The sequence below is a fragment of the Trichoderma reesei genome (assembly GCF_000167675.1).
Source record: "Trichoderma reesei QM6a unplaced genomic scaffold TRIREscaffold_8, whole genome shotgun sequence".
Taxonomy (NCBI): domain Eukaryota; kingdom Fungi; phylum Ascomycota; class Sordariomycetes; order Hypocreales; family Hypocreaceae; genus Trichoderma; species Trichoderma reesei.
This window is the reverse complement of record NW_006711155.1, coordinates 275,956-302,296: the sequence shown is the minus strand read 5'-3', so window position 1 is coordinate 302,296 and position 26,341 is coordinate 275,956. Positions and strand designations below refer to the sequence as shown.

General features: G+C 53.9%; 9 protein-coding genes across 9 annotated transcripts; 4 read left to right on the top strand and 5 right to left on the bottom strand.

Annotated features, from left to right (window-relative positions):
• Positions 1 to 489: 489 nt before the first annotated feature.
• On the top strand, positions 490 to 3,177 carry TRIREDRAFT_60791 (uncharacterized protein; the record flags this gene model as incomplete). Its single annotated transcript, XM_006965025.1, has 11 exons — positions 490 to 822; positions 879 to 933; positions 1,000 to 1,108; positions 1,160 to 1,214; positions 1,264 to 1,326; positions 1,379 to 2,223; positions 2,278 to 2,387; positions 2,458 to 2,539; positions 2,584 to 2,674; positions 2,738 to 2,979; positions 3,045 to 3,177. 11 exons carry the CDS (start codon positions 490 to 492, stop codon positions 3,175 to 3,177), a joined length of 2,118 nt encoding a protein of 705 aa, XP_006965087.1.
• Positions 3,178 to 3,408: 231 nt separating this feature from the next.
• Positions 3,409 to 5,353, bottom strand: TRIREDRAFT_77473 (DNA photolyase; the record flags this gene model as incomplete). Its single annotated transcript, XM_006964865.1, has 2 exons — positions 3,409 to 5,125; positions 5,184 to 5,353. The coding sequence occupies 2 exons, from the start codon at positions 5,351 to 5,353 to the stop codon at positions 3,409 to 3,411; spliced, it is 1,887 nt and encodes a 628-aa protein (XP_006964927.1).
• An 834-nt stretch (positions 5,354 to 6,187) lies between these two features.
• TRIREDRAFT_61066 (GMC oxidoreductase) lies at positions 6,188 to 8,131 on the top strand (the record flags this gene model as incomplete). Its single annotated transcript, XM_006965024.1, has 3 exons — positions 6,188 to 6,576; positions 6,655 to 7,223; positions 7,293 to 8,131. The coding sequence occupies 3 exons, from the start codon at positions 6,188 to 6,190 to the stop codon at positions 8,129 to 8,131; spliced, it is 1,797 nt and encodes a 598-aa protein (XP_006965086.1).
• A 50-nt stretch (positions 8,132 to 8,181) lies between these two features.
• On the bottom strand, positions 8,182 to 9,007 carry TRIREDRAFT_61222 (uncharacterized protein; the record flags this gene model as incomplete). The annotated part of the gene is made up of 2 exons (XM_006964864.1): positions 8,182 to 8,828; positions 8,884 to 9,007. 2 exons carry the CDS (start codon positions 9,005 to 9,007, stop codon positions 8,182 to 8,184), a joined length of 771 nt encoding a protein of 256 aa, XP_006964926.1.
• An 896-nt stretch (positions 9,008 to 9,903) lies between these two features.
• Positions 9,904 to 12,746, top strand: TRIREDRAFT_61042 (DNA mismatch repair protein; the record flags this gene model as incomplete). The annotated part of the gene is made up of 2 exons (XM_006965023.1): positions 9,904 to 10,038; positions 10,113 to 12,746. Coding segments are annotated over 2 exons (2,769 nt in total), but the record flags the coding sequence as incomplete, so codon positions are not given.
• A 763-nt stretch (positions 12,747 to 13,509) lies between these two features.
• Positions 13,510 to 14,363, bottom strand: TRIREDRAFT_106834 (uncharacterized protein; the record flags this gene model as incomplete). Its single annotated transcript, XM_006964863.1, has 4 exons — positions 13,510 to 13,613; positions 13,696 to 13,884; positions 13,962 to 14,081; positions 14,195 to 14,363. The coding sequence occupies 4 exons, from the start codon at positions 14,361 to 14,363 to the stop codon at positions 13,510 to 13,512; spliced, it is 582 nt and encodes a 193-aa protein (XP_006964925.1).
• Positions 14,364 to 15,007: 644 nt separating this feature from the next.
• TRIREDRAFT_60855 (uncharacterized protein) lies at positions 15,008 to 16,186 on the top strand (the record flags this gene model as incomplete). The annotated part of the gene is made up of 1 exon (XM_006965022.1): positions 15,008 to 16,186. The coding sequence occupies one exon, from the start codon at positions 15,008 to 15,010 to the stop codon at positions 16,184 to 16,186; it is 1,179 nt and encodes a 392-aa protein (XP_006965084.1).
• Positions 16,187 to 16,327: 141 nt separating this feature from the next.
• Positions 16,328 to 17,877, bottom strand: TRIREDRAFT_121573 (DNA primase, small subunit; the record flags this gene model as incomplete). Its single annotated transcript, XM_006964862.1, has 4 exons — positions 16,328 to 16,978; positions 17,037 to 17,483; positions 17,548 to 17,733; positions 17,825 to 17,877. 4 exons carry the CDS (start codon positions 17,875 to 17,877, stop codon positions 16,348 to 16,350), a joined length of 1,317 nt encoding a protein of 438 aa, XP_006964924.1. The 3' UTR covers positions 16,328 to 16,347.
• Positions 17,878 to 21,313: 3,436 nt separating this feature from the next.
• Positions 21,314 to 23,586, bottom strand: TRIREDRAFT_47635 (stress response regulator; the record flags this gene model as incomplete). Its single annotated transcript, XM_006964813.1, has 7 exons — positions 21,314 to 21,754; positions 21,813 to 22,011; positions 22,115 to 22,987; positions 23,099 to 23,239; positions 23,307 to 23,379; positions 23,436 to 23,452; positions 23,527 to 23,586. The coding sequence occupies 7 exons, from the start codon at positions 23,584 to 23,586 to the stop codon at positions 21,348 to 21,350; spliced, it is 1,770 nt and encodes a 589-aa protein (XP_006964875.1). The 3' UTR covers positions 21,314 to 21,347.
• Between the last annotated feature and the right edge of the window lie 2,755 nt (positions 23,587 to 26,341).

Below are 26,341 nucleotides of genomic sequence, written 5' to 3'. Positions count from 1 at the left end.
TTATACTCGAGATGCCGAGATCGCTCATGGGGAGGGATTGAAAAGGGACCTCGTGACGGTGGCTATGTGCGCCTTGTGTGCTCTTTGCAACGCTCTCGTGACCCCCTCAGATTCTGAGCTCACTCGACACTCGACGCTCTCGAGACTGGATCAGACATTCTGGAGGTCGTCCGCGGAGGGACGTTGAACACTCGTGCCCATCGAACTTACACCGAGTCGACAATCTGCACTGACTCCATCTCAGAGGCTCCGGTTTGGACGAGTGCCTCAATCCACGATGCGGGCTTCCATTGTCTGGAGCCTCGGCCTTGTCGTCAGAGGTGTCCTCTCGCTACACTCCGGGCAGAAAAGAGGGACAGATACACCTGCGAAGAATGTCAATGCCGCGACGAACAGGTACATCGTCGAGGTTGAGAGAGTACGTTTTCGTGATACCTGGACTTCAATTGCTTTCATTGACTCGGGTGATTACAGAGCAGCATTGGTTATATGACACGCCAATTTTCTTCGCCAGCTTCGGCCAATAGCACGTACTTCAGGCAGTTCGACTGCGGTGACATTTTCAATGGAGTTGTCGTCGAGACTGACATTGACAACGTCGACACGCTCAGCAGAGTCCACGGCGTGGCCAATGTTTGGCCCATGAAGACTGTCCCAATGGCGTCTGGTATTCGACGAGTCAAGGCTGCACTGGACTTCAAGAGCCACAATTACTCTGTGCATCAATGGACCGGCGTCGACCAACTCCATACTCAAGGCATTCGGGGCAAAGGCGCGACTATTGCCATTATCGATACCGGCATTGACTATACGCACCGAGCGGTCAGTGGTCTTTCTTCACGATATACCGATCCCTTGATGCTAAGTTTTCTCTCTAGCTTGGCGGCTGCTTTGGTCCAGGCTGCAAGATTGCTGGAGGCTATGATCTCGTTGGTACTGATTGTAAGTCCGGCCCTAACCATGGGGAGTTGTGGCGTGACAGCTGACATGGAATCGAAGGGAACTCTCACAATGAGAAGCGGTTCCCCAAGGACCCGGATCAGGATCCGATGGACTTTCATGGCCATGGAACCCATGTTGCTGGGATCATTGCTGCAGAGAATGAATGGTAATATACCGAAGTTGTATCCCTTCCTCCTTCGGCACTAATCTGCTGTAGGCTTATTGGAGTTGCTCCTGACGCTCGACTTCTTTCGTTCAAGGTGTTTGCAGATGTAAGGCTACCGTACACTCAGGAAAGCATATCTGCTGATACGGATCTAGGACCCCTGGGACACAGACGAGGACGTGCTCATTCAGGCATTTTGCGATGCATATGGCGCTGGAGTGAGCATTCGTGTACTTCCCTTAACGTCCTGTAACCTAACAAGCGTAACAGGCCGACGTCATTACGGCCAGCATTGGTAGACCTGACGGATTTGCCGACGACCCCTGGGCTCTGGTTGCGAGCAGAATCGCCGACAAGGGCGTTGTTGTTACCATCTCAGCGGGCAATGAAGGCAACACTGGGCCATTCTACTCAAGCAGCGGCGCCAACGGCCACAATGTCTTGTCTATAGCTGCCATCAACGTTACGGGGGACCCAAGTATTAGCACGTCCGATCCCACCGCGGCACCCATTCCCGCCATTTTCACGTCATGGGGGCCTACCAACGAGTTGCTCCTCAAACCTGATGTTGGTGCCCCAGGCTTTGACATCATCAGCACCGTGCTGGACAACGACTACGACTTGATGAGCGGAACGTCCATGGCCGCGCCGTATATCGCAGGAATTGCTGCTCTTTACATCTCAAAGCATGGCGGTCGGGAATTCCATGGCCCCGGATTTGCAAAAATGCTTGCCAACCGCATTGTTTCCAGCGGAGTCAGTCTTGGGTGGGCTGCCGACAACATCAACTTCGAATTCAGAGCGCCTCCCTTTCAGGTTGGGACTGGCCTGGTGAATGCTCTCAAGGTTCTGGACTATACCACTCAGTTATATTTCGAGCCTTTCTCTTTGTCGGATTCCATTCAGTTTCGGCCGAAATGGACTGCCAACATCACGAATGCAGGCAATCGAACAGCCGTGTATTCTTTCGAGATTGAACCCCAAGCTGGAGTGGAGATCTTGGATCCTCACTACGGTATCAAAACCGCCTACAACCTGGAGCCAATGCACATTGTACCGCCGGTCAAGTTGCCCGAGGATGTTGCACTGGCACCAGGGGAGACGCGAGAAGTCGAGTAATATTGTCCCTTGGCTAAGTCGGCACGCTTATTTGGCTAATAACTTGATAGGTTCTTCTTTGGACTTCCTCAAACTGTTAATGATGATTACCTCCCACTGTTCGGTGGTAAAGTTTGGATAAGAGGGAGCAACGGTGAAGATCTCTCAATTCCCTATGGAGGTATGTCCAGACCCGGTTATCAATATGAAATGGATATCTCAGCTTAATTGATGCATTTTGCACTTCGCAGGGGCCGCATACGATACAGAGAAGGCGTTTGATACCATGTTCTTGGGCGACCCTTTCATCACAGACTGGGGCGGCAACTGGACGTGAGTGAGCCTGGGCCGGCATAGTTAATCTATCTAACGTGAAGCAGCTGGTCATTCAATGCAGACAGAAACCGGTTCGATTTCATGGAATTGTCTGCACGCCTCGATTATCCATGTTTCCACCTCCGTTGGGATGTCAGTATTCCCTCTGTATGCCTTGACCTTGGCGATTGGCCTATGCTGATCAATTTTTCCTAGATATACACTGCATATTGGACTGAGCCCCATTGGGAGTATCCTCCCATTGTCGGGGTATCAGGCTACGTTGGTGCGGCGGCCACGATGCGAGATGCCGATACCTTTTGGTATTACGATCCAAGCCGCATGGACAAGGAGCAAACGGCGGCATTTCCCATGATGAGAGTTCCCCGTGGCTATGCGAAGCATTGGTGGTTTGGCAAGCTGGCGAACGGAAGCCATATTGCGCCAGGCAATTACACGTGAGACTTACATCCAGATGAATGAGCCTCTGAGAATCCTGGGTCAACTAACTCGAGTGATGCAGCCTGCGATTTGCGGCTTTGCGCCCCTACGGCAATCCAAACATCTCGGATCACTGGGACATTATGCGCATGCCTGTTCGAAACATTCAAGTCTTGCCATATAACGGCACGAATGCCACCATACATCGAGGTTGATATGGCAATGAGACAGCCGATTTGTCACTGACTAGATGTTACATAGTCATTTTTGGGCCATCTTTGGAAGACGTTGAGAGAGGTTAAGCCTATTTCTGCGGAGGTAATGGATTGTAGGTAAACTTGGACCATCTTTTTAACAAGCCTGGCAAGATAATGATGGTGAATGAACATGTCCTTGTCTAATATCTTCGAGTGTTCTCTAATTACATGTTATACTCTGAAGCCAGGCTATTCTTGTGTCTTCTGCTTCTTAGACTTGGCTTTGACCCCGTTTGTCTCTGCGCCGCGCTTGTGTCCAGCACCTTCTCCGTTCTGTTTCTCTATGTGATCTCCGTCTTCATTGTTATCCGCATTTTCGCCAAAGTCGCTTTCGTACTCTCCCATGACCTCGGCCTCATGTGGAGACGGGAACAAGCTTCGCCAGCTGCCGTCCAGCACCTGTTCATCGTTGCCATGAAGTCCCACGGAATATGCGTTCTTCATGGCGCCGATACAGATGCCTCGGCGCTCGGAAAAGTCAAACATGGGCTTCGGATAAGTGCCCTCGTCGTGCTGCTCCTCGAGCCCGTCGCCGGTGATCCTGACGCCGGCGGCCTTTTGGTCGGGCAGCGGCATCTTCCAGGGCTCGTAGATGTACTTTGGCTTTACGTTGCGCAGCTCGGGGACCCAGCGGCGGATGAGGGCGCCGTCGCGATCCCACTTCTGGCCAAAGGAGACGGGGCTGTAGACGCGGTAGTACTGGGCGAAGAAGGCAACGCAGGAGAGCCACTGCCAGTTGCCAATGTTGCAGGCGGGCTCGTGGTCGAGGAGGAGCTCCTCAAAGACCTCTGCGCCGCGCTCCCAGTCGACGTAGCAGCCGCCGCGGGTGAGGAAGCAGGCGACGCTGTGGCGGCCGAGGTGGTGGATCCAGCCGTCGTGGCGGAGCTGGCGCATGAGGGCGTCGATCCAGGGGAAGCCGGTTGTGCCGGCCTTCCAGCGGCGGAACCAGGTCTCGGCCTGGTCGCTGTCGATGTGGTGGTCGCCCGTGGTGAGGCCCGTGTGCGGGTCGCGCTTGGAGGGGAGGTGCCAGGGGACGAAGCGGCAGTAGGGGTTGGTGGCCGTCTGGGCAAAGGACGCGCCGAGGGCGGCCTGGGCGGCGAAGTACATGTCGCGGAAGAGGACCTGGCCGATGAGGCTCTCCGGGGGCGAGGAGGCGCCCGGGCCGAAGGAGTCGATGACCTCTTGGACGCGGTGGTAGAAGAGGCGGACGGAGAGGGCGCCAAAGTGGAAGAAGGGGGAGAGCAGCGTCGTGGCCGGCGGGTCGAACTGCGCGGGGCTGGTCTTTGGCTTCTTGAAGGTCGCAATGTACGTCTTGTCCTTGATGAGCTCGTCGAGGCGCTCAAGAGCGAGCGTCTCGCCGCCGCGGATGGGCGTCGTGGCGGGCGCGAAGCCGAGCTCCTCGAGCGTCTCGATGGCGAAGTCGCCGTTGGGGCCGGAAATGTGCTTGTACGCCGTGTCTTCCCTCGTCTTGTGGCTTTCGTTGATGTCGGGCTTCGGGTCCGGACGATGCTGCTCGAAATCCACGGGCATGTCTCCCGGATCGGGCAGACTCTTGGGCGCCGGGATCGGCTTCGCGACCGGGCCAATCTTCTTCCCTGCGGCCTGCAGCGCGGCGATGGTCATGGTGGGCTTCCCGTCGTGGTGCGCGACGATTTCGTCGCTGTCCCAGAGGGTGCGGCCGGAGCGGGTGATGACCTCGACGCCTGCTTCTTTGGCTGCTTTGACGACGGCCTCGTCTCTGGTTCGGGCGTATGTGTCCGTGTCCTTTTCAAACACCAGATGAGTGGGCTTCCAGGCTTCGAAGAGCTTGGGAAAGAGTGTTTGCGGTCCTTCACGCAGAACGAAGAGCTTGGATTTCTTGTTCAGCTTCGTGATTGACTGCGAGAGGTCGTTTTGACAGTCCAGCCTGTTAACATTGGGATGTCAGTTGACTGGTCTCATGAGTTCGTCCGAGGGAGCCGTACAGAAATTGGAACCGATTGACTCCCACTCTGGCTTTGTACACATAATGAGGATCCCATGTCCAGATTGGCCAAAGAGCCTCGGGTTCGAGATCCAGCGCCGCTTGAAGGGCGGGAGAGTCGTGCAGACGAAGGTCTGTCCTGAACCAGTAAATCACACGCGGCTTGGTCATTGCGCTGGAAGTCTTGTATGTAAGGTATCAAGCTGGTACAATAGTATTGTGAAATGATCATCTCATGTCGATTTATATATAAGAGTCCTGATGAGGAGTGACTTTGTTGAGGCGTTGTCCATGATGTCATGATTGTGTTCCGAGCGCGATGCTATGGAGGAGGCTGAAAAGTCTCGATCGGGCGAATGAGGCTGTATTGATGTAAGGGAGACGTGGGTGAGTGTGAAGCTGCAAAAGACCAACATCTGAACCTTTTCACGCAGTAAAGCTGAAGGAAGCCATCAAAAGTCGTCAATATGCGGTGCGAGGTTAAGCAACCGCAGTTTCTGATAGGAACAGCCCAGCTCAACTACCGAGAGACCGTCAATCAGCTGCAAGTGTGTCTGACAAGCTTCTCAACCAACCCAATCGCTAGCTAGCAATTTTAAAGTTGAAGCTTGTAAGATCCAACCTCACTGGATCTTCGAGTCTGCGTCTACAAGCCAATCATCGACTGAGCTCGCAATGCCGTAGTGAGACATCTGCGTAATGATCACAGCCTAGCAGATGAGAAGGGGGATCTCTTTTGGAACCTTTGGCTAACGGCCGGATATATGAACGTTTGGTACGGGACACGGTACGGACTTAGTTTGATTGCTGCTGCGTCTTGGCCCAAAGTCCGTGATATTGGACCAGACTATTGATCTGTTGCTGTGTCCAAGTCAGCACTAAGTCGCAACAACATGTATATAAGTCGTACTTTGAGAATGATGCATTGAGAATCGACAAGCAATACCATTTACATCTCATTCGCATTCATACTCCCATTCGTAGTCCATCAGACTCCCTACCAACATGCAAATCGTCTCCATCGAAGACTTCACCCGCCAGTCCTTTGACTTCCTCGTCATCGGAGGCGGAACCGCTGGCCTGGTTGTCGCATCTCGTCTAGCCCAAGACGGACGGTTCACTGTTGGAGTCATCGAGGCTGGAGGACCGGTAAATGGCCGCGAAGACGTCGATATCCCCGGCTATTTCGGGAAGTCGTTGGGTAGCGAGATCGACTGGAAGTTCAGATCGGCACCACTGGCTGAAGTTGGAGGGAAGACGCTCATGTGCCCGCGGGGAAAGGCCCTTGGAGGATCAAGCGCCATCAACTTCATGACTTGGTGCCGAGCCAGCAGAGAGGATTATGATGCGTGGGAGGTGCTGGGCAACCCTGGATGGGGATGGGATGACTTGCTGTAAGCCCTTCTTGAACTTGAGTTGCGGTGACGGAGGATATTGATCTTGGTTCCATCTTGGGACCCTCTGCCTCATAGACCTTATTTCAAAAAGTCAGAAACGTTCCACCCGCCTAGCCCTGCTGTTCAAGCCGAAGAGGACATTCGATACGATCCCGACTCCTTTGGCTATTCGGGCCCCATCCACATCTCATATACTACTCATATCCCACCGAGACATCGCCTCTGGTCCAACACGCTCAACTCGCTAGGCGTCAAGACAAACTCGGCTCATGCCGCTGGATCGATTGCCGGGGTGTGGACAAACATCAACAACATTGATCCGCGCACAATGACCCGGTCCTTTGCCACCAACTACTGCGCCTTGGCCGGGTCCGACCTTCACATAATGACCCAGGCCACAGTCCAGGACATTGTTCTCGACAAGACCAGCGATGGATATGTAGCCTCTGGAGTCCGATTCATACACGGAAACCAGGAATACGTCGTCTCAGCATCGCGGGAAGTCATCCTATCCGCTGGAACTATCAAGTCTCCGCAGATCCTAGAGCTTTCCGGCGTAGGCAACCCTGAGATTCTGTCTCGCGCCGGCATTGCCGTCAAAGTCGAAAGTCCTATGGTGGGAGAAAACTTGCAGGAGCACAAGGGTACGTGCCTGTTTCCACTCTACCAGTCGGCAGATCAATCAGGGTTGTCGTGCTAATGTAGATACACAGCAATCCATGCCATCGTGGAACATGATCCAGGGCTTGAGAACAGCGACGATCTCTTCCTTGACGCAGATTTTGCGGCTGCAGCTCGTGAACAGTTTGCCCGGGACAAAACCGGCAGCCTTGCCCACGTTTTTGGACACTATGCCTTTGTGCCTCTTGCCAGATACATTCCGCAAGATACGTTGGACAAGTTGTGTTCTCGAGTCCAAGCCTTGACCGAATTCTCTGCAGAGAAGAAGGCCATCCTAGAGGAGCGCCTGAGATGCACCGATAAACGTGGTCAGATAGAATACATCTTCAAGCTCGGCGCTGGGCGCTTGGCGGAGAGTGGAAGGAAACTCGCCACGCTGTACCAGATTCTGCAGTATTCTTTCTCCGTTGGCTCAGTTCACATTCAGCCAGCCCCCTCTCAGAGGGAGGATCCAGTCATCGATCCCGGGTTTTATCAGGGGCCCACGGGCGAACTCGACCTCGAGGTCATGTTGGAGTCAACCCGCTTTGCTCGGGAGATCCTCCTTGCGCCACATATGAGCAGCATTGTGAAACAACTTGTTCACCCCCCGGCCAGCTTTTATGGTGACGACGAAGCCATGAGGAAATGGATCGTTGACCACACCGGTATGGCGATGCATGCTGTTGGCACATGCGCCTTGGGCGGCCACGCGGGAGTTCGAGGAGGAGTCGTAGATGAGAGGCTGAAGGTTCTTGGCGTCGAGAGCCTGCGAGTAGTAGATGCCAGCATCATGCCGCTGCAAATAGGAGCGCATATACAGGCGACGGTGTATGCCATTGCGGAGAAGGCGGCCGATATGATTCTTCAGGATGCAGCCAGGCAGCAGTGATACAAATCTGCTTAGCATACAGCGCACAAGAAGTGGCGGCAATATTCGGCTCATCTCGGTGATACTGTGACGCTCTCATCTGCGGTGTCATGAAAGCCAGTTCTAGCTCGTGCAACCGCCAACTCACTTGAGGGCGTTCTGAAGACGGACGTGGACGACGGAATGTTCCGAAGGGAGATGGCGCGGGGTGACCTGGAACTGGGATTTGCAGATAACTCATGGGAACTGCGACCCTCGTGAAGCTCTGATTGCGATGGCGTCTCGAAATGCTGCTTGATCCAGGGGAGAAGGTTGAAATATCCGCCACAAGCGAACACGCCTATCCAGAGGACCAACTCAGTCCCGTATATCACCATGCCGAGGACGTCCAGTTCCGGCTGGAAGAAGACTGAGATGAGGGAGAATAGATCGCCGCCGGCATCGATTCCCACGAAGATGAATGAGATCCCGCGGACTGATCGATGGACGTAGATATCCCAGTAGTGTCTGAGCACGCCAGCAGCGAGGAGAGCAGCTGAGAGAACTGCCATGAGGGTGTCCGGCCACGTGAGATGCGAGGAATGAGCTGCTCGGAGAGCAAAGATGAGGGCAGCCTGTGTAGCGGCCATGAGAAGAGCGATGGGAGTGGCTACCAAAAGACAGCGAGAAACGGGCCACTTCTGTTGTTTGAGCCCCGTGTTAGTGATTGATGTCATGGCTTGATAACAAGAATAGGTAATGGGGCCATGGGCTTGCCTTGTCGTAATAGCGACACTGAGCCCAGGTAACCAGGCTCAGAAACGTCAGAATCTGGGGCTGGATGCGCAGGGCAACGTTGAAGTTCTTGGTGATGTTGTACACCCCAAGCGGAACACCTGCACAAGCCCACAGCATCATCATCGAGGGCTGCAGGCCGGTGGTGTCATGGCGACGGTAGTTGATGATGATCTGGGGGATAAGCTGTCTTTGCGTTAGTATGGAGGTCTGATCCATTTCTTCACGGGATATCGAATGGCTCTCTACCTGTACAGACCAGCAGACCTATTATTGACCACATCCTTAGCTCAGTTCCGAGATAGACCCTTGATTCTCTGATGAATGTCTCAGTCTAGGTAGTAAGGCGTGAGAGGGACACTTACAGCACCCGCTGTTCCAAGCACATTTGCAGCCACATGATTATCCATGTTGAATGATCGAGTAACGAGCAATCGGTATACGTATCCCGGTAGTTCACCTGGTCATCAGGGTGCAGTCGAGCTGTGTGACGCTTGGGATGTGGTGGCAGCAGCTTTCCAGAATTGCGCAGATTCGAGAACCCACGCAGAGCGAATTGACCGATATTTATACACCGGACGATAGCATATACCTAGCAGCACTGCTAGAAAGAATATGCCAACACTGACAGCCGAAAAGGATGGCACAAACCAGCTGATGCATGTTCGAGAGCAACAGCAGATGCTTCACCTGGAGCTGGTCCTTGACCGAGGCAAGAGGCGATTACCTAATCCCGCACTTCGCGTCACCTCGACTTGGGCTTTTTAATTGATTGCAGCATTTAGACGCGTCTCCCCTCCAAGACACGCGACAGGGAATTTTGCAGGCTTTCATCCGCAGCGCCTCCATGACTTGATTCGACTCTGGTTACTCTTGTCCTTTCGGCTAGAGAAAAAAGAGGGTTTGGAACTGTCTCTTTACGGATCATCCTCCATCACTCACACATCATGGCCTCAAGACCCGAGCTCAAGGCATGTCTGGATCCAAGCTGGGCCGAGTTCCAAAGCTGACATTGAGCACAGGTCGACGACGAGGGCGGCTTCATCCGCTTCTTCAAGTCTCTCCCAGACATCGGCGACGATGCCGTGCGGATATTCGACAGAGGCGACTGGTACACCGCCCACGGAAGCGATGCCATGTTCATTGCCAAAACAGTACGACATCCGTCGTTCTCGTCAACCTGCCCTGACCAGTTCGCGCCTCTTCTAACGCAACCCAACGCATCCAGGTCTACAAAACGACGTCCGTTGTCCGACAACTCGGCAAGAATGACCACACGGGTCTCCCCTCCGTCACGATATCCACCACCGTCTTTCGGCAGTTCCTCCGCGAGGCCCTCTTCAAGCTGGGCAAGAGAGTCGAGATCTGGCAGAGTCCGAGCGGTCGCATGAATTGGAAGTGCGTCAAGCAGGCATCCCCGGGAAACCTGCAAGATGTGGAAGACGAGCTTGGTGGCCAGATCGACTCGGCACCCATGATCATGGCTATCAAGATATCCGCAAAGGCTTCCGAGGCACGGGCCGTCGGTGTCTGCTTTGCTGACGCCAGCGTTCGAGAGCTTGGTGTCAGTGAGTTCCTCGACAATGACCTCTACTCGAACCTGGAGTCTCTCATCATCCAGCTGGGTGTCCGAGAGTGCCTTATTCAGTACGAGAAGGGCGACAGAGAGAAGGAAAAGGACCCTGAATTGGCAAAGATTAGACAAATCATCAACAACTGTGGTGTCGCTCTGGCCGAGCGCCCTGCTGGTGACTTTGGCATCAAGGATATCGAACAAGACCTGGCTCGCCTGTTGAAGGACGAAAAGTCAGTTGCCATGCTGCCCCAGACGGACCTTAAGCTGGCCATGGGCTCGGCAGCATGCCTGATCAAGTACATCGGCGCCCTACAGGATGCCTCCAACTTTGGCCAATATCAGCTCTATCAGCACGACTTGGCTCACTACATGAAGCTCGACGCTGCCGCTCTCAAAGCCCTCAATCTCATGCCGGGCCCGCGAGACGGCTCCAAGACGATGAGCATCTACGGCGTGCTCAACCACTGCAAGACCCCCGTGGGCAGCCGTCTTTTGGCGCAGTGGCTGAAGCAGCCGTTGATGAGCAAGGATGAGATTGAAAAGAGGCAACAGCTCGTTGAGGCTTTCTTCACCGACACCGAGCTTCGGCAGACCATGCAGGAAGAGCACCTAAGATCTGTCCCCGACCTGTACCGCCTGTCGAAGAAGTTCCAACGCGGTAAAGCCAACCTGGAGGATGTCGTCCGCGCCTATCAGGTTGTCATCCGCCTGCCGGGCTTCATCGGCACCTTGGAGGGAGTCATGGACGAGGCGTATAAAGATCCCCTGGACGATGCTTACACCAACAAGCTCCGCGAGCTGTCCGATAGTCTCGGCAAACTCCAGGAGATGGTGGAGCAGACCGTGGACCTCGATGCCCTGGACCGGCACGAGTACATCATCAAGCCAGAGTACGATCAGAGCTTGCGAATCATCCGTAAGAAGCTTGATCAGCTCGATCGCGATATCAGGCAAGAGTTCAACAACGCCGCACGCGACCTCGACCAAGAGGCCGACAAGAAGATCTTTCTCGAAGCAAATCACAAGGTTCATGGTGTGTGCATGCGTCTGACACGGCAAGAGGCTGGCTGCATCCGTGGCAAGTCAAAGTATCTGGAATGCTCAACCCAGAAGAACGGCGTCTACTTTACCACAAAGCAGCTGCAGGCCTACCGCCGTGAGCACGACCAGCTCTCGCAGAACTACAACCGCACCCAGAGCAGCCTGGTGAACGAGGTCGTCCAGGTAGCGTCCTCGTATTGCCCAGTCCTGGAGCGCCTTGCCGGCGTGCTGGCTCACCTAGACGTCATCGTCTCGCTCTCCCACGCCGCGGTGCACGCCCCTGAAGCCTACGTCCGACCCAAGATTCATCCCCGCGGTGAAGGCCAGACCAAGCTCACCGCGGCTCGCCACCCCTGCATGGAGCTCCAGGACGACGTCCAGTTCATCACCAACGACGTGGAGCTCACGCGGGACAAGTCCTCGTTCCTCATCATCACCGGACCCAACATGGGCGGCAAATCGACCTACATTCGCCAAGCGGGCGTCATTGCCCTCATGGCCCAGGTCGGCTCTTTCGTGCCCTGCTCCGAGGCCGAGCTCACCATCTTTGACTCCATCCTCGCCCGCGTCGGCGCTTCGGATTCGCAGCTCAAGGGCGTCTCGACCTTCATGGCGGAGATGCTCGAAACGGCCAACATCCTCAAGTCCGCCACGGCCGAGTCGCTCATCATCATCGACGAGCTCGGCCGCGGCACCTCGACCTACGACGGCTTCGGCCTGGCCTGGGCCATATCCGAGCACATTGTCAAGGAAATTGGCTGCTTCGCCATGTTCGCAACGCACTTCCACGAGCTCACCGCCCTGGCCGACCAGTACCCGCAGGTCAAGAACATGCACGTCACGGCGCACATCAGCGGCACCAACAGCGGCGGCGACGACGTCAACGCCAAGCGCGAGGTGACGCTGCTGTACAAGGTCGAGCCCGGCATCTGCGACCAGAGCTTCGGCATCCACGTCGCCGAGCTCGTGCGCTTCCCGGACAAGGTCGTCCGCATGGCCAAGCGCAAGGCGGACGAGCTCGAGGACTTTACGACCAAGCACGAGGACCTCGGCGTGAGCTACAGCACCGAGGACGTCGAGCAGGGGAGCGCCATGCTCAAGAAGGTGCTCGTCGAGTGGAAGGACGCGGTGAGGAACGGGGGGCTTGTGAGCAAGGAGGAGCAGGTGGCCAAGCTGAAGGAGTTGGTGGCCGCGGATGAGAAGCTGCTTGCCAATCCGTTCTTTCAATCTGTCAAGGCGCTCTGAAGGGGACTCATATGGGACACGATACGGGAGCAAGCAATCAAAAGCGATATCTTTGCTTAAACAAAGAAAGAAACGACATTTAGTGTAGTGGTCTCGCATTTAACAGCGTCTGGAGTTGGGAATGACGGTATTTATTGGGCACGAACCCTTTCATTGTTCATGGTACGGGATATACATCAGAAACATGGGTACATAGCATGAAAATATGCCTATATCTGAATTGGAAAAATGCAAGCCTCGTCGAGTCTACTTTGGGTGAACTTGTTGTTGATTTCCAGAGCCTGTCGATCTGATATGTCAGCCTGCTATTCGGGACAAGTAGCAGATGAATGAAAAAGAGATGTATAAGAGAGATTCCATCAGACAATAACAATGTAGATATGGTGATAATTAATCATCGATATCATAAACAGCCTCTGAAGAGATTTCATCATGGAAATGGATAATAATTCAAAACGCAGAATAAATAGGGATTTAGATAGAAAGGAAAAGAGAAACGTACCTTTTCATGAGAACATCTCGTCAAGCCACATGCAGACAGCAACGGTGGTTGTGACGCAGACGCAACAAATGGAACGAACAACAGAAACGAAAAATCCGATTATCTAGCACCGCATCTCTTCCGCACTGGAACGAGATGCAAAAAAAATATATGTACAAGCTGCCGTGGACTCACCTCAAATCGTTGGCAGCTGGCTGGTTTTGATTCTTTGACTTTTGATACTTTTTTTCATTCTTTCTTCTCGGAACTCTTCCCCGTGATTCACTGGCTGCCCTCAACAGTGGCGCTCACGGGGTTGACCTCGAAGCCGTACTTTTCCTTAATCAGCTGTCGTCTCCGCTCCTCGTAGCCAGGAGGACGAATGCCTGTGTCGCAGTGTTAGCTCGCTGAGAAGCAGAGATCCCATAGCTTGAACTATAAGGGACCTCAAACAAGTGCAAAACTTACCTCGTCCCTCGCCAATCTCGGCAACTGTCTGCTCAACGGGCAACCGGGTCGTCCGTCGGACCGTCTCTCTGCGCTCAAACTCATCCTCCTCCTTGTAGAAGCTGTCCAGGCGTCCACCAGCAACGTGGAACAGGCCCTGAGCGGTACCGACAAAGGCACCAAGGGCCATCACAATGGGCATGCGCTTGACTGTGTAAGAGCAAGAGAAGAGGTTAACGTCCGCTATTGCCGAGAACCGGATAGAAGTTCAGAAGGGGATCCCTTACAGGGAAGTCCGAGGACACTACCGCACATGAATCCTCCAAAGGCAGCGGCCCAAGCATCCTCCTTCTCACGCAGGTTCATCATCGTTCGGGAGAAGAAAGCATAGGCACCGGGACCAGCAGCTAGACAACACAAACCCACCGTCAGCTAAAGAACACACGAGTCCCCATCATCACCGCCCTCCAAAGAGGGCGGTTCCAGCCCAATTGGGACAAGAGAAATATTCAAGCCATACCGCAGATGCCGATAATGGGAGCTCCCCGCGTAAAGACGCTCATGGCGCCCACATTGCGCTTGGACAGGGCATTCTGGATGGCGGCGATGAAGAAGCCGCTGCCCAGGCCGACCAGCGAGGTCTTGGCCGTCTCGTCGAGGACGTCGTGCGGCACGTACGGCTTCGCCATGGCGGTTCGTGCGGGAATTGCGGGCTTGGGTGGCTCGCCGGGGTTGGTGATGGGAACTGGGAAGAAGGAGGAGGAGCTTGTTTTGACACTATTCTTGCGGCCTTGATGCCTCCGGGATACGTATCACGTGATTGGACTGGTGTCATCAATTGGGCTGGTCTGATTGGACGGGAGTTGCTGGCGGGCAATGTCCCGCATTATCGGTACGTAGATACTTTCAAGGCCCCACCAACCCACCAAGAGGCTGGAGGTGCAAAAGATTGCTTCATACCAAAAGTTGTATAAGATGTCAAATTTTTGACGATATAAGACGGCTAAAGGCACTCCTTGGCCCATTGTGAATGCCGATAATTTCTCTTGTCTGATCGATTGTCCCTCTACACTCTGAAACTTTCAGATATCGCGTCTACAAAGCTTCTGTGACTCGTCACTGCATGAGAATCCCTCAGCTTGTTCTCACACGAACAAGACCAGCAGCAGTCAAGTTCAGATTCGCGAAGCTCCAATCCGAGGCCTCTAGTCTTCTCGTATACTCTTGCTACAAGAGCTCATCTGGAAACACGTCCATAACCTCACAACATCACCGAATCCGCAAGAAAATGAGCTCCCTGGAAGCAGAAGCGCAACAACCTCCCTCAGAACCAATGGGCACTCCCCAAGAAGAGGCGCAGATAGCCACCACCACCACCATCACCTCCTCCAGCGCGCCCACAACAGCCCCAGCAAATCCGCCCATGTCCAAAAACGCCCTCAAGCGCCTCCGCAAGCAGGAAGAATGGGAAGCCGGCAAGGATGACCGCCGCAAGCGCCGCAAGGAGAAGCGCCACGAGCGCAAGACGCGCGCCCGCTCGGAGCGCGCCGCCCTCATCGCCCAGGGCGTCGACCCCCAGGACCTGCAGAAGAAGAAGACGCCGTCGACGCTCGTCCCCGTGGGCATCGTCATTGACTGCGACTTTGAGGAGTATATGATGGACAAGGAGCGCGTGTCGCTGTCGAGCCAGGTCACGCGCGCGTACTCGGACAACAAGCAGGCGCGGTACCGCGCGCATCTCTGGGTCGCGGGCTTCAACAAGGGGATTGCCAAGAGATTCAACGAGGTGCTGGGTGCGCAGCATAAGAAGTGGAAGGGCATCTGGTTTGATGACGGCGACTTCTTGAGTTGTGCGGCCAAGGTTCGCGAGAAGATGAATGCCGCTGATGGGAGTGGAGGCGAGATGATTGAGTCGCTGCAGCGCAGTCTCGACGAAAAGCCGGCGTGGACGCGTGACGAGACTGATCCTTTCCCTCTTCCCGATCCCGAGCCTCCTCTGGATGAGGCCAACAAGGACGTTGTGTATCTGTCTTCAGACTCTCCGTACACGCTTGAGCGGTTAGAACCCAACACATGCTACATTGTTGGCGGGCTGGTCGACAAGAATCGCGAAAAGGGCCTCTGCTATCGTCGCGCGCGGGAAAAGGGCATTCGAACGGCCAAGCTGCCAATTGGCCAGTTCATGGTGATGCAGAGCCGGCAGGTCCTAGCGACGAACCACGTTGTGGAGATTATGCTCAAGTGGCTGGAGTGCGGCGACTGGGGGCAGGCTTTCTTGAGCGTCATTCCGAAGAGGAAGGGCGGCCGGTTGAGAGGCGAGGAGGCTGGCGAAGATGCTGGCGAAGGTGAAGCCGAGGCGAGTGAGGCCGAGGAGGAGGAGCAGGATGAAGAGGAAAAGGAGGCCGGAGAGGCCGAGGCGTCAGAAAGTAAAGCACAAGATCCCCCCCAAGCAGAGGCAGCGACAGATGTTGGAGATGCAAACAAAGCCGAACAGGTAGAAGAGACATCATAGAAAAGGCGAACCGGCTGCATGCAGCGTCAGGAGTAATACCAAGCAAGATCCATACCCAATGCCTGTTGCAGAAAATATATATACTCCCCTTTATATGCAATTCCGTTTGATGGCCCTGTGCGTCACCAACGGAACCCTGATTCTCCCTCATGACACGCTTTTCAGAATTCCATTGAATCATCCTCTCGCTCTCTCTTCACTCTTGCCGTCCCTTCGTCCTTGAGAATCCCGGACACAAATGACCGGAATTGCTCGACATACGGCTTGAGGCTGGTCTTTTCCCAGTCCGCAATCTTGACGTGGGATTTGTCGTCACCATCTTCACCGTCCTCTGCGCCCTTCCAGCTATCGATTTCCGCAAGCAAGCTCTGTACCGTGGGCACGCCAAGAGGGTCAAAGTCTTCCAAGGCCTTGGTATCAATGGGCACACAGACGCGCCCTGTGCCTGGATGCACGACAAAGGGGCTCTTGAGCAAATGGTTCAGCTTCTTGCTGACTTCGATATCGAGGCGAGGATAGGTGTATTCCAGTACAATGTCCTGCTTGGCTTCGAGTAGTGCTTTCGAGTCCAGATGCTTGCTTGCACCGGTCTTGGCAACGGCGTCAATGTCAGCCCATTTGGATGTCGATGACCGCCCAGGAGCGGCCTCCCACTTGCGGCGTAATGATTCGTTGAGATTGCGGTCGGGAAGAAGTTGCAGCAGCTTCTGGGCTTGTTCATCCGTTGCCCAAGGATCCTGGACGGCCAGTACGTCCTCCTGGAAGTGCGTCTTGAGAATATCGAGACTCCGGCTGAAACCCTTGTGAGCAGCTCGCCACAACATGCTGAGTCAAAACAATTTCCACGTACCTGAGGTGAGGGTGCAGCGGCCTCTTAACATTGACCTTTTTGCCACTCTGAGAGCCGCCCCTGATCACTTCCAGATAATTCGCGATAGCCCTGCGCTTCTGGTCGTCCAACGACCGAGCCTTCTTGTCGCATACCCAGGCGTGGGCTCCTCTTCGTCCAGAGTACACCCACATGATGTGTTTGAAGCCAAAGTCATCTCGCAATGCCACATCAACGACCTTGATGGCCATGGTCATGAACTGCCAGCACTTGTTGCAGATTGTGGCCTTGTCGCAGCACGTTCGGATGTCGTCGTAGTCGGTCAAATCGATATCAAAGCACAGCTCTTTCGACAGCGGCTTAAAGGCAGATGAGTTGCGCAGCGTCTTGCGGTCTCGAGGGTTCGTCGTGTAAACGGGGCCGATTTCGAAACGGGAGGGCATAAGACGGAGGACGTCTTTCCGTAGCCTAACGCATCGTCAGTAATTGGCCATTCCTTGACGACTTTGTGCTTGACCAGGGTCCGGCTTACAGATCGGCTGTTGCAAAGGACTGGTAACGCAAATATGCGTCGTTTTGCAAAGTAAAGGCAAATTCGCGATTGCCAAAGTCATTCGACGGCGTTGGGCTGTGGTTCAGCCATTGGAAGAGCTGTCGCCAAGGGAAGAGCCGCTGGTAAAAGCTGCGCATGACCTCTGGATCCGAAGCTGGCATGGCTCTGAGCACGCACACAAGGTCAGCTTAGACAGCCTCGATCACACAAAGGCGAGCACATACGAAGGGGATGCTGCCCGAGCCGGTGAGCTCACAGCCTCGCGCTTAACGGGTACTGAGCTCGGAAACTCGTCGTCGGAGTCGTCATCTGCGAAAAGCTCGTCGAGCTTGATCTCCTTTTTTGATTGCTCGGCCTGGCCCGCAGAAGGCGCCTCGACCTCGTTCATGTCGATGTCGACATCCTCCACGGCTGCGGCTGTGTCTGCTGGAGCAGCGTTGCTGGGGACTTCCGCCTCGCCGTCCATTTGCTCGTCCTTTGTGGGTGAAAGGGAATGCGGCATCGGTCGTCGTCTTCCCTGTATTTCGCTTCAAAGAAAGGATTTGAGTCCAATTGCTTGGATACTGGCTGATTTGGCGCCTGGATTTGGCACACGATGAGTGCCCTGGACTTGCGCGGGGAGATGCTGGCACGAAATCGGGAAACGCGTCTCGACGCGTAAAGTGAAAATGCCACTCTGACAGCTGCAGCGGGTGTACCGTGCAGATACCGTGTCGGACGGTACGCCCAAGCACTTCAAACGGTCTCAGCTCAACCGAGCTTTGCAGCGGCACTGAAGCTCCTCCGGCTCCGCCTGTTCTCGCCAACCAGCGTCCAGCCTCGGACACCAAAATAGCAACTTCACGTCTCCGACTATTTCCATGGTAGTGCCTCTTTGCCCCGATACACAGAAACCGCCTCTATCGCAACACCACAATCAAAGCAATATATTACTCGTACAAACTCTCCGGTTCCAATCTCATGCCGCGCCCATCTCAGCTGGCAATAATCCTTGGATTGTCTCCGAATCAGACGCACCGCAAAGCCCGCCACCCAACCCGGTAAGGATCCTCCTCCCGGCTTCATGCATCGACAAACGCAGAATACAGGGCCTAGAAAGTTCCAAGTCGCAAACTATTCCTCTTGGCAAGCAGTCCATCTGTCATCACCCTCTCCACTGAGATAATCTGTCCGTATTGCCATCCAATAGCCAGTCGTGTGTATCGAGCCGGTCAGCTATCGAGTTTATTGGCTGCGTAGCACTTTTGTCTCTTCATCGTCAACGAACAGAGTAACGGTTGATCTAAACACAAAGAAACAAGGAAAAGAAAGAATGTCCTCGTATCGCTCGTGTCAGTGCTACCAGCCCCAAACCCGCCTCCCGACTGTATCACTTACACGCCTTTCCGCCGTCTGGTCATGGCTGACTGACAAGGCGCAGTCTCTGCTTCGTACAGTAGCAGTAACAGTAACACCCAGTTCACTTAGGCGAGGTCAGGTTAGTAGCTTCAACGCAAAGCTCAGACTGGCTGGCTTTTGGCATCAGATTGCCATGCCACGGCATTGATTGCTGCATCGCTTTCGCGATTCGGATGGACCAAGAGCTCGCCCCCTTGGCTCTGACTAAATACACGTACCTTACCTACTACCTAGCAGCCCAAGGGTGGTTTTTGGTGACCTATACAGCATCTGTAAGCCCTTCTGTAAGGGCAAAAGTCAATGAATAAGGGAAAAAATCACTGATAAAGCGCTTACATTAGACGTTACGAGTCTGTCACGGTCACCAAAAACCCCCCTCCGGCTGCTAGGTAGTAGGCACATGCAGGCTGATTCCTGCTGTTCAAAATTACCTAGTAGTGTAGCACCTGTCGTAATAGTACATTAGCAGCATGCGGCAGCAATAGTGCGAAAGCAAGCACCCTGATAGATTTCACATTGGTGCCTGCCAGCAAACAATACAGTTGTGAAGGCACAGCTTTCTCCTTCCGTTTCTTCTATCCTCTCTCTCTCTTTCCTTGTTTCATTTTGATTTTTCCAGATCGGCTGATCAAATTGCCACATAAATCCCATTGACAATCCATCTCCCAGAACAGTCGAACTGTCAACTGCATCAATCTTACCAAATCATGATCCTCTCCCATAGAGGTACGCTTTATCTTACATGGATGGGTATTACCTACGTCTTACAGCCGCACAGGACGGAAAAGCCACTGCAAACACCCATTAATGCAAGTTCCACTGCAAGGAGAGAGCAAACAATTACCGTCATCAACTCCCTCCTCCCCGCCTTCCCAAAATTTGATAGCAAACAGCATCCAATTGCCCTCCGGGAAAGCGCTCAGAATCTCTTTCCCCATCTCCATTGTTTCCCTCGCGGTCCAGACCCCGATAGAACCGCTCTCAGGCCGCGGCATGCATCATCGGGGACCCCATGGACGGATCCAACGGCTACAGACAGGTACCAAATAAACCTCGTTGCCCCCAAAAGGCATGAGCTGTTCCTTGGCCCTTCGCTTCTCTCTTCTCCCTTCTCTTTCCTCTTTTCTCCCTCAATGTCTTCCCATCTCACCCATTCTTCTTCCCCTAAGATAAGGTACCTTACTCTTCTTCTTCTACCTACACTTCTAAGGTACCTGCCTATATTTTCTTTTCTTCCGCCATTCTACCAGCCCTCTTCCCTTGTCTCATGCATCCCTATACTCCCATAGGTGACGTCGGTGCCCGCTCCATCTTACATCGTGGGTTCCGCATAAACTACCTACATACATCCTACTTGTTAGACAGCCCTCCCGGACATGCTGCTCCGCCGCGCTAAACGAGACCTCGCTCAACCCCAGCTCAATTCGACGTCCTCTACTCTTCCCCCGGCTTCTCTCGTCTGTCAAGTGACGTCGCTACTGAAGATGTGCACATCGGATCTCGCTCGGTCCATACCATTCTCCCACACAACAGGGGGTACGGACAGAAAGAGCCGGTGCAGAGGAAGAAGGTTGGCTGCTTGATTACCAGTCTTTAAAAAGCTTGGACGGCCTCCGGTTTGTCATACCGACCCTTTGAGCCCGCGATTCTCCGCACCTGATTTCGTTATTGCGGCGACCTCACTGATCATTATAATGGATCTCGTTCCCCATGGCTGCTTCAGCTTGGTCTCTTCCGGTCGCACTTGGGGACTTCACCTCTCAAATAGCCAACGATGGCATCTCGAAAAAGTAAGCTTCCGGGAGATATTTTGCATGCGGACAATCTTATCATTAACTGGCTCCGAGTCATAGACAGTCGCCAATTCGGGCTTTCCATGCTCCACGACTACGATAGCCCTTGGCACCGCTTCACCACAGGAGGGACACTGATACTTCCAGCCGATTTTCATGAACCCATGTCCTCCCAAGCATACCTCGTGTCCACTCTGATATTCGTTTGTTTCAAAACAAGACAAGACAGAAGTGTTTCCTATTCTTTCCGGAATTGGCCATATATTGCCCCGACAGATATCCAGCCCGTATGCGAAATCATCCTTCCAACCAGAAATCCCAAGTCAACAGATGAGACCCGTCTTCAAGAACGGACGTGGGGTAGAAAAACCCTCCCTTTGCTTTACGACAACTCATAACGCCGCGTGACAAGATTTTCATGCAATGAATGAGCCAAAAATCCGACAACGGAAACCTGGAACCGAAAGAAAAGAGAAAATTGGAAGACTAGAACCGGAGAAGCGGTAAAAGGTAAGAAAAATTCAAGGAAGAACAAGACGGCCATCCAACAAGCACTTCTATGCACAAGAATGGTCGTCAGCCTTGGCATCAACCATAATTTCGTTGCGAGTTGTTCAGGCGCTGGCGCTTCTCCGGCGGGCTATCGTGATCGGATAAACGGCCCGAGGAAGCATCCATCGTCGAGTACGCGCCTCTACTCTGCGTCATGTTGTACTGACTGCTCCCGTCCATGAGTCCAAAGCCCTGGTCAACTCCGTTCTGCGACATGTGGCCTGATGGCCAGTTCGAACCACTGGCTCCTGTGGGTGGAGTTGGCGACTCGAACTTGATGGGATTGCCCGTCGTGCTCAGGTAGGGAACATTCATGAGAAATCCCGATCCATGCCCGTTGTCCGACTGGTTGGGTGGGTTCTTCAACAGATGTTGCAAGTTTGTTTTGACAGACTTGAGCATGCCCTCCTTTGTGAACGGCTTGGCCAACACTCCATTCATCCCTGCGTGACGGTCAGCTCAGAACCCAACGATTACACGCCACATATCCGAATGCCTTACCGTGCTCGAAATAACCATTCACCTCGTCCGGTCGAATATTCGATGTCATCGCGATAATGGGCGTGGTCGGGCAATGCTGGCGGATATACATGGTAGCCGACACACCGTCTAACCTAGGCATGATGATGTCCATGAAGATGAGGTCAAAGTGATCGCGACCAACAGCGTTGATCCTGTTGTAGGCTTCCACTCCGTTAATCTGCAGTTGTTAGCCGCTAACACCCGACTGATATGCAACGCGGACCACACGCTGCGCAGCGTCCCCACGTTCTATTCCTCTGCTGGGGATTCGGTCTACTTACGGCATGTTCGACTTCACAGCCCATGGATTTGAGGAACTTGATGCCAATCTTGGCGCACGTCCCGTCGTCTTCTACGAGGAACACAACTGGCTTCTTGGGTCCCCACAAGGACGCAGGCTTGTCCATCGATTCCGCAGGGCCAGACGCGCTATTCATCTGGTTGGGTGCTCCCGGTTGCGCCGTGTGCTGCTGCTGGTGGTGGTGGTCCAGGGAGCCCGAACTGCCCTCGTTCGGCATGGCGTACGGGATCTTGTTGATGTGATCCGAGTGGAAAGGGTCGATGCCGACGGTCTGCCCTACAGGATATACGGGATATCGGCTTATATCATTCATGGGGTCATGCATCATGGGCATCGATACGGGCGTTACCATGGTTGCCGAGTCGGCAGGGGATTCGTAAATGTCGTGCAGGCGCTCAAGCTCACGATCGGCTACGGTGTCGGGCGCGACACTGGATAGCAGCTCTCGCGCCCTTCTGAGCTCCGGCACAGCTTCGTCTCCGTCCGAGGTCGACATGCCACCATTCGAGTTCATCGAGTGGCCCATCATCCCGCTGTTCCGGCTATGGTTGTAAGGAGAGAGGTAGTTGAGCATCTCGTGCTGCGCCTGCTTCTGGGCATTCAGCATTTTCTGCAGGGTGAGGACCTCGTTGACGAGGAGCCTGTTAGTCTGCGAAACGTCGGCAAACAGCTCTTGCAGCTGCTGCACTTGCTGCTGTGTGGCCGTCAGCTGCTCGGAGATGACGCTGACATGCTGGCTCGTCGTGAAGTCCTCTGCGACCTGAGGCTTCCGCGTGGCAGGCGCTTTTCGGCGGATGTTGTCCAGGTCATCTTTGCTATCGACGCGAAAGTAGGGATGTTTGAACTCTAGGACCTGCACGTCAAGTCCCGACCATCAGCTCACGCGCCCCACGACAGAGAAAAAAGCAAACGGCCATGGCTTGCTCTCCAATTCAGAGAGACTACATATGCCAAGCAGACTTACGTTGCCGTTGGGAGAGGTGGAATCGCCATCGCCGGATGGCTTCACTTTGTGAAAATCATACTTGTTCAGCTGTCGAATGAAGCTGGACATGTTACTGTGCTTGAAATGCTTTGGTAGGATGGACCTGGTAAACTTTTCGCCCTGGTTGGAGATTGAGGGTCAATGCAAGTGCTCCTATAACACAGTGGCAGCAGTCATGAATGCTCACCTCGACGACGACAAACGAGTCGCCGTCTTTCCCCCATCGAGCCACGTCCTGATGCGATGGGTCTTCCAGCATGCTACGGCAACTGTTAGTTCCATTTGTAGAGCGTTTGGGGTTCGCATCGTCAGTTACCGGAACAGCTTGCGGACCTGACATCATGGTTGGATCAGCACTTGAGTGTAAGACGTAGTTGAAGCAGAGAGCAGAGAGCGGTCCTACTCACGAATTCGCTGGCATTGTTTCCCCCGCCGCCTTGAGCAGCGGAAGCCTCCGTGCCAGACATTTTGGGCCAATCTGGGAGTCGGGAGGGAGATGAAGAGGAAACTATGCGAGGAAGCGACGCGCCTCCAATCGAGGCTCAGCCGCGGCCCAGAGGCGACGAGCCGCAGTCGCAGAGGCAGCAGGACCTCGCTCGGAAATGGGCGTCGACAAGATGCCCCCTCCCCTGTACTTGGCCGTCCTCAATCTCCGTCTCCGTCGATATTCGCTGATTGCCTCGATCTGTGTCGATTGGGAGTAGGTGATTGTGTGGTGGCAGCCGGGCTTAGGCTGGCCTGGCCTGGCTGAGCGGACCGGAGCGACGGCAGAAGCGCAAGTCGAAAAGGCGCCCCGGACACGGAGGCAGTGCGCCGGGTTGGCAGGAGCACGGGCAGCCAATCTGTCTGCAAGCCGGGCAAAAGATGTCGCAGAGAGTCTGGCGAGGGAGCGCTGGGGGAACCTGGGCGCTTTCAAAGGACGGGGACAGGGCGAGCGAGAAGGGCAGATGCGAGCGAATCTCGTCGAAAGGCTGGATCGAGGTTTGGACGATTTAGCCCAGCTCCGTCTCTGGATGGACGAATGGATGGTCCGAAGATGGGAGAGCGGGTGGGCCTCGACTAAGGTCTGGTCGGTAGGTACAGCGCTGTTAGTGGGCGCCAGGGAAGATCAGGTGGGTGGTTCAGAGGGGCTGGGCGCTGCAGAAGACGCACTGAAGCACTGAAGCTGCAGGCGACCCGAGCTGGTTGGGGGTTTGGGGTACCTGTACTCGCGGATGAGGGCGATGGACTCGGGCTGAGGTATCGATACACCAGGTCAAGGTCACCTCAATCCTTCATGCGGCTATTCATGCGGGCAGGGGAAGCAGACGAGGCTTGTCGAATCACCCATCCAATTGAGCCTGTCCAATGAGAGGGTATAGGCAAGAGGGGGGAAAGCAGAGAGAAACGGAAAAAAGGAAGGAAAACTTGGAACACGAATCAATCATGGCCCAACAAAAAACACACTCGACTACCATTCTGGAACGCTGAAAGCAGGGTGCCATCTTGACGAACCCCGTCTTTGCCTCACTACCAGAATCATTCCAGAAGAAAAAAAAATTCACAAGCGTATCCACAAGAAGGGGGGAGAATAATGAGAAGAACCACCCCGAGACAAGGACGAGATGGTATGGGCATGCTAGCAAGTTAGCAAAGGGGAGCCAACATGGCAATCTGGTTTCTTGCCAGATTTTTGCTGCTCGTTGCCGTCTTGTGTTTAGCCCAGATCCGCGTGGCGCTCCCCTACTGTACCTAGTGCACGGTACATGGACGGCCTTGCCCTTCCAAGCCTCGGTTTCTTCCTAGGGGGATCTTGGAAGGGGCCAGTCCTTGGATCGCTGGGCGCTAGAGCCGTGTGGCGCATTGCTGGTTCACACGGAGGGCGGTTGAGGTACGTGTAAAGTAGGTACGAGCGTGTGGTTCGCGGACTACGAGTGCAGCTATTACCTACTTTTCTATTCACAGCTATGGAAAAGGGTCATGTCCGATATAAACTCAGCGCTGCTTGTAGTCGGCGTCCTCAGTCGGGAAGCATTCAATGCAAGTGCGAGGTAACCCTTGAGAACATGGAGGCAAGGCAGCCGCTCCAAGAGATGTCCGCGAGTGTGTTGCATATACCATCGATGATGGAGCTGTATCGTACCTTGACTTGTTATCAATGTTGCCCCTCAATCTTGACAGCTCAGCCACCTGGACAATGCCATGCGAGTATTGCTCCCTGTATAAGGTAGTAGATTCCAGGTTCCTATTAATACATGATACCTAAGGTATTGAGGAGATGCCCAACAGGGTGAGAGACAACACCGCCGGTCAGCCAGTATAGCTATATCCAGGGAGTGGTTATCCAGCACCTCAAGTTTATTAGACATACATACAGGTTCTGAACCCCGTTTGATATTGCTTCTCTAGTTCATTTACAGCAAGATTATAATAGTACTAGCAGCTTGTCCTAAGACTAGGTAGACTGATATAGCAACACCAGTAGTGGAGAGTAGAAAGAGTAGAGTCTTCTGCTAAACAGCCACTCCCGGTCTAGTACCTAGGTAGTTTGTATGGGATAGGCGGCGGTGTTGATTTTCGCCCTCTTTGCTACCATCTGCCTTCAACTTCTGGTGCTAAGCTAGGGGGGGGCCAAAAAGCTTGTATTTTGATCCATGCATGCAAGTACAAGGGGCTCTGTCATGGGTCCTTGTCCTCTTTGCCTATTTTTTTTTTTTTTTTCCTTTTTTTTCTTTGGGTTCCGGGCTCTTTGAACACCTATCGCGTTAAGCAACTATGGATGTCGAGTGCTTGAGATACTATCAATTTCTTTACTCTCTATAGAGCTGTCGTTCTGCGTTGCTAATAAGACAAGATGCCCACGACAACATTGATCCCTCGCATACCATGTGGGAGAAGGAGCTAAAGGTACCTAGCCTAAGAAAACACGGCAGACGGGACTCTGCTGGGCAACAACATTTTTCTTTTTTTTTTTTTTTTTTTTTTTTTTTTTTTTTTTCCCTCTTTCTTTCTTGTTGCTCTTCACAGGCCGATTTACTAAAGTCGAGACCCTCGCGCCTTTGTCACGCAGCGCCAGAGGCAGCTCAAACTCAACATCAGGCGACGAATAGAATCCTCAGGACGAGCCCGCTGCAATTAGCACATTTTGCAAGCTGTCATCCCAGTGGCATACTATTGGAGAGAGCTCCTCATCTCGACTGTTCGAGGTCCCGTCACATCTCCCTTGCAGCAGCAGCAGCAGCA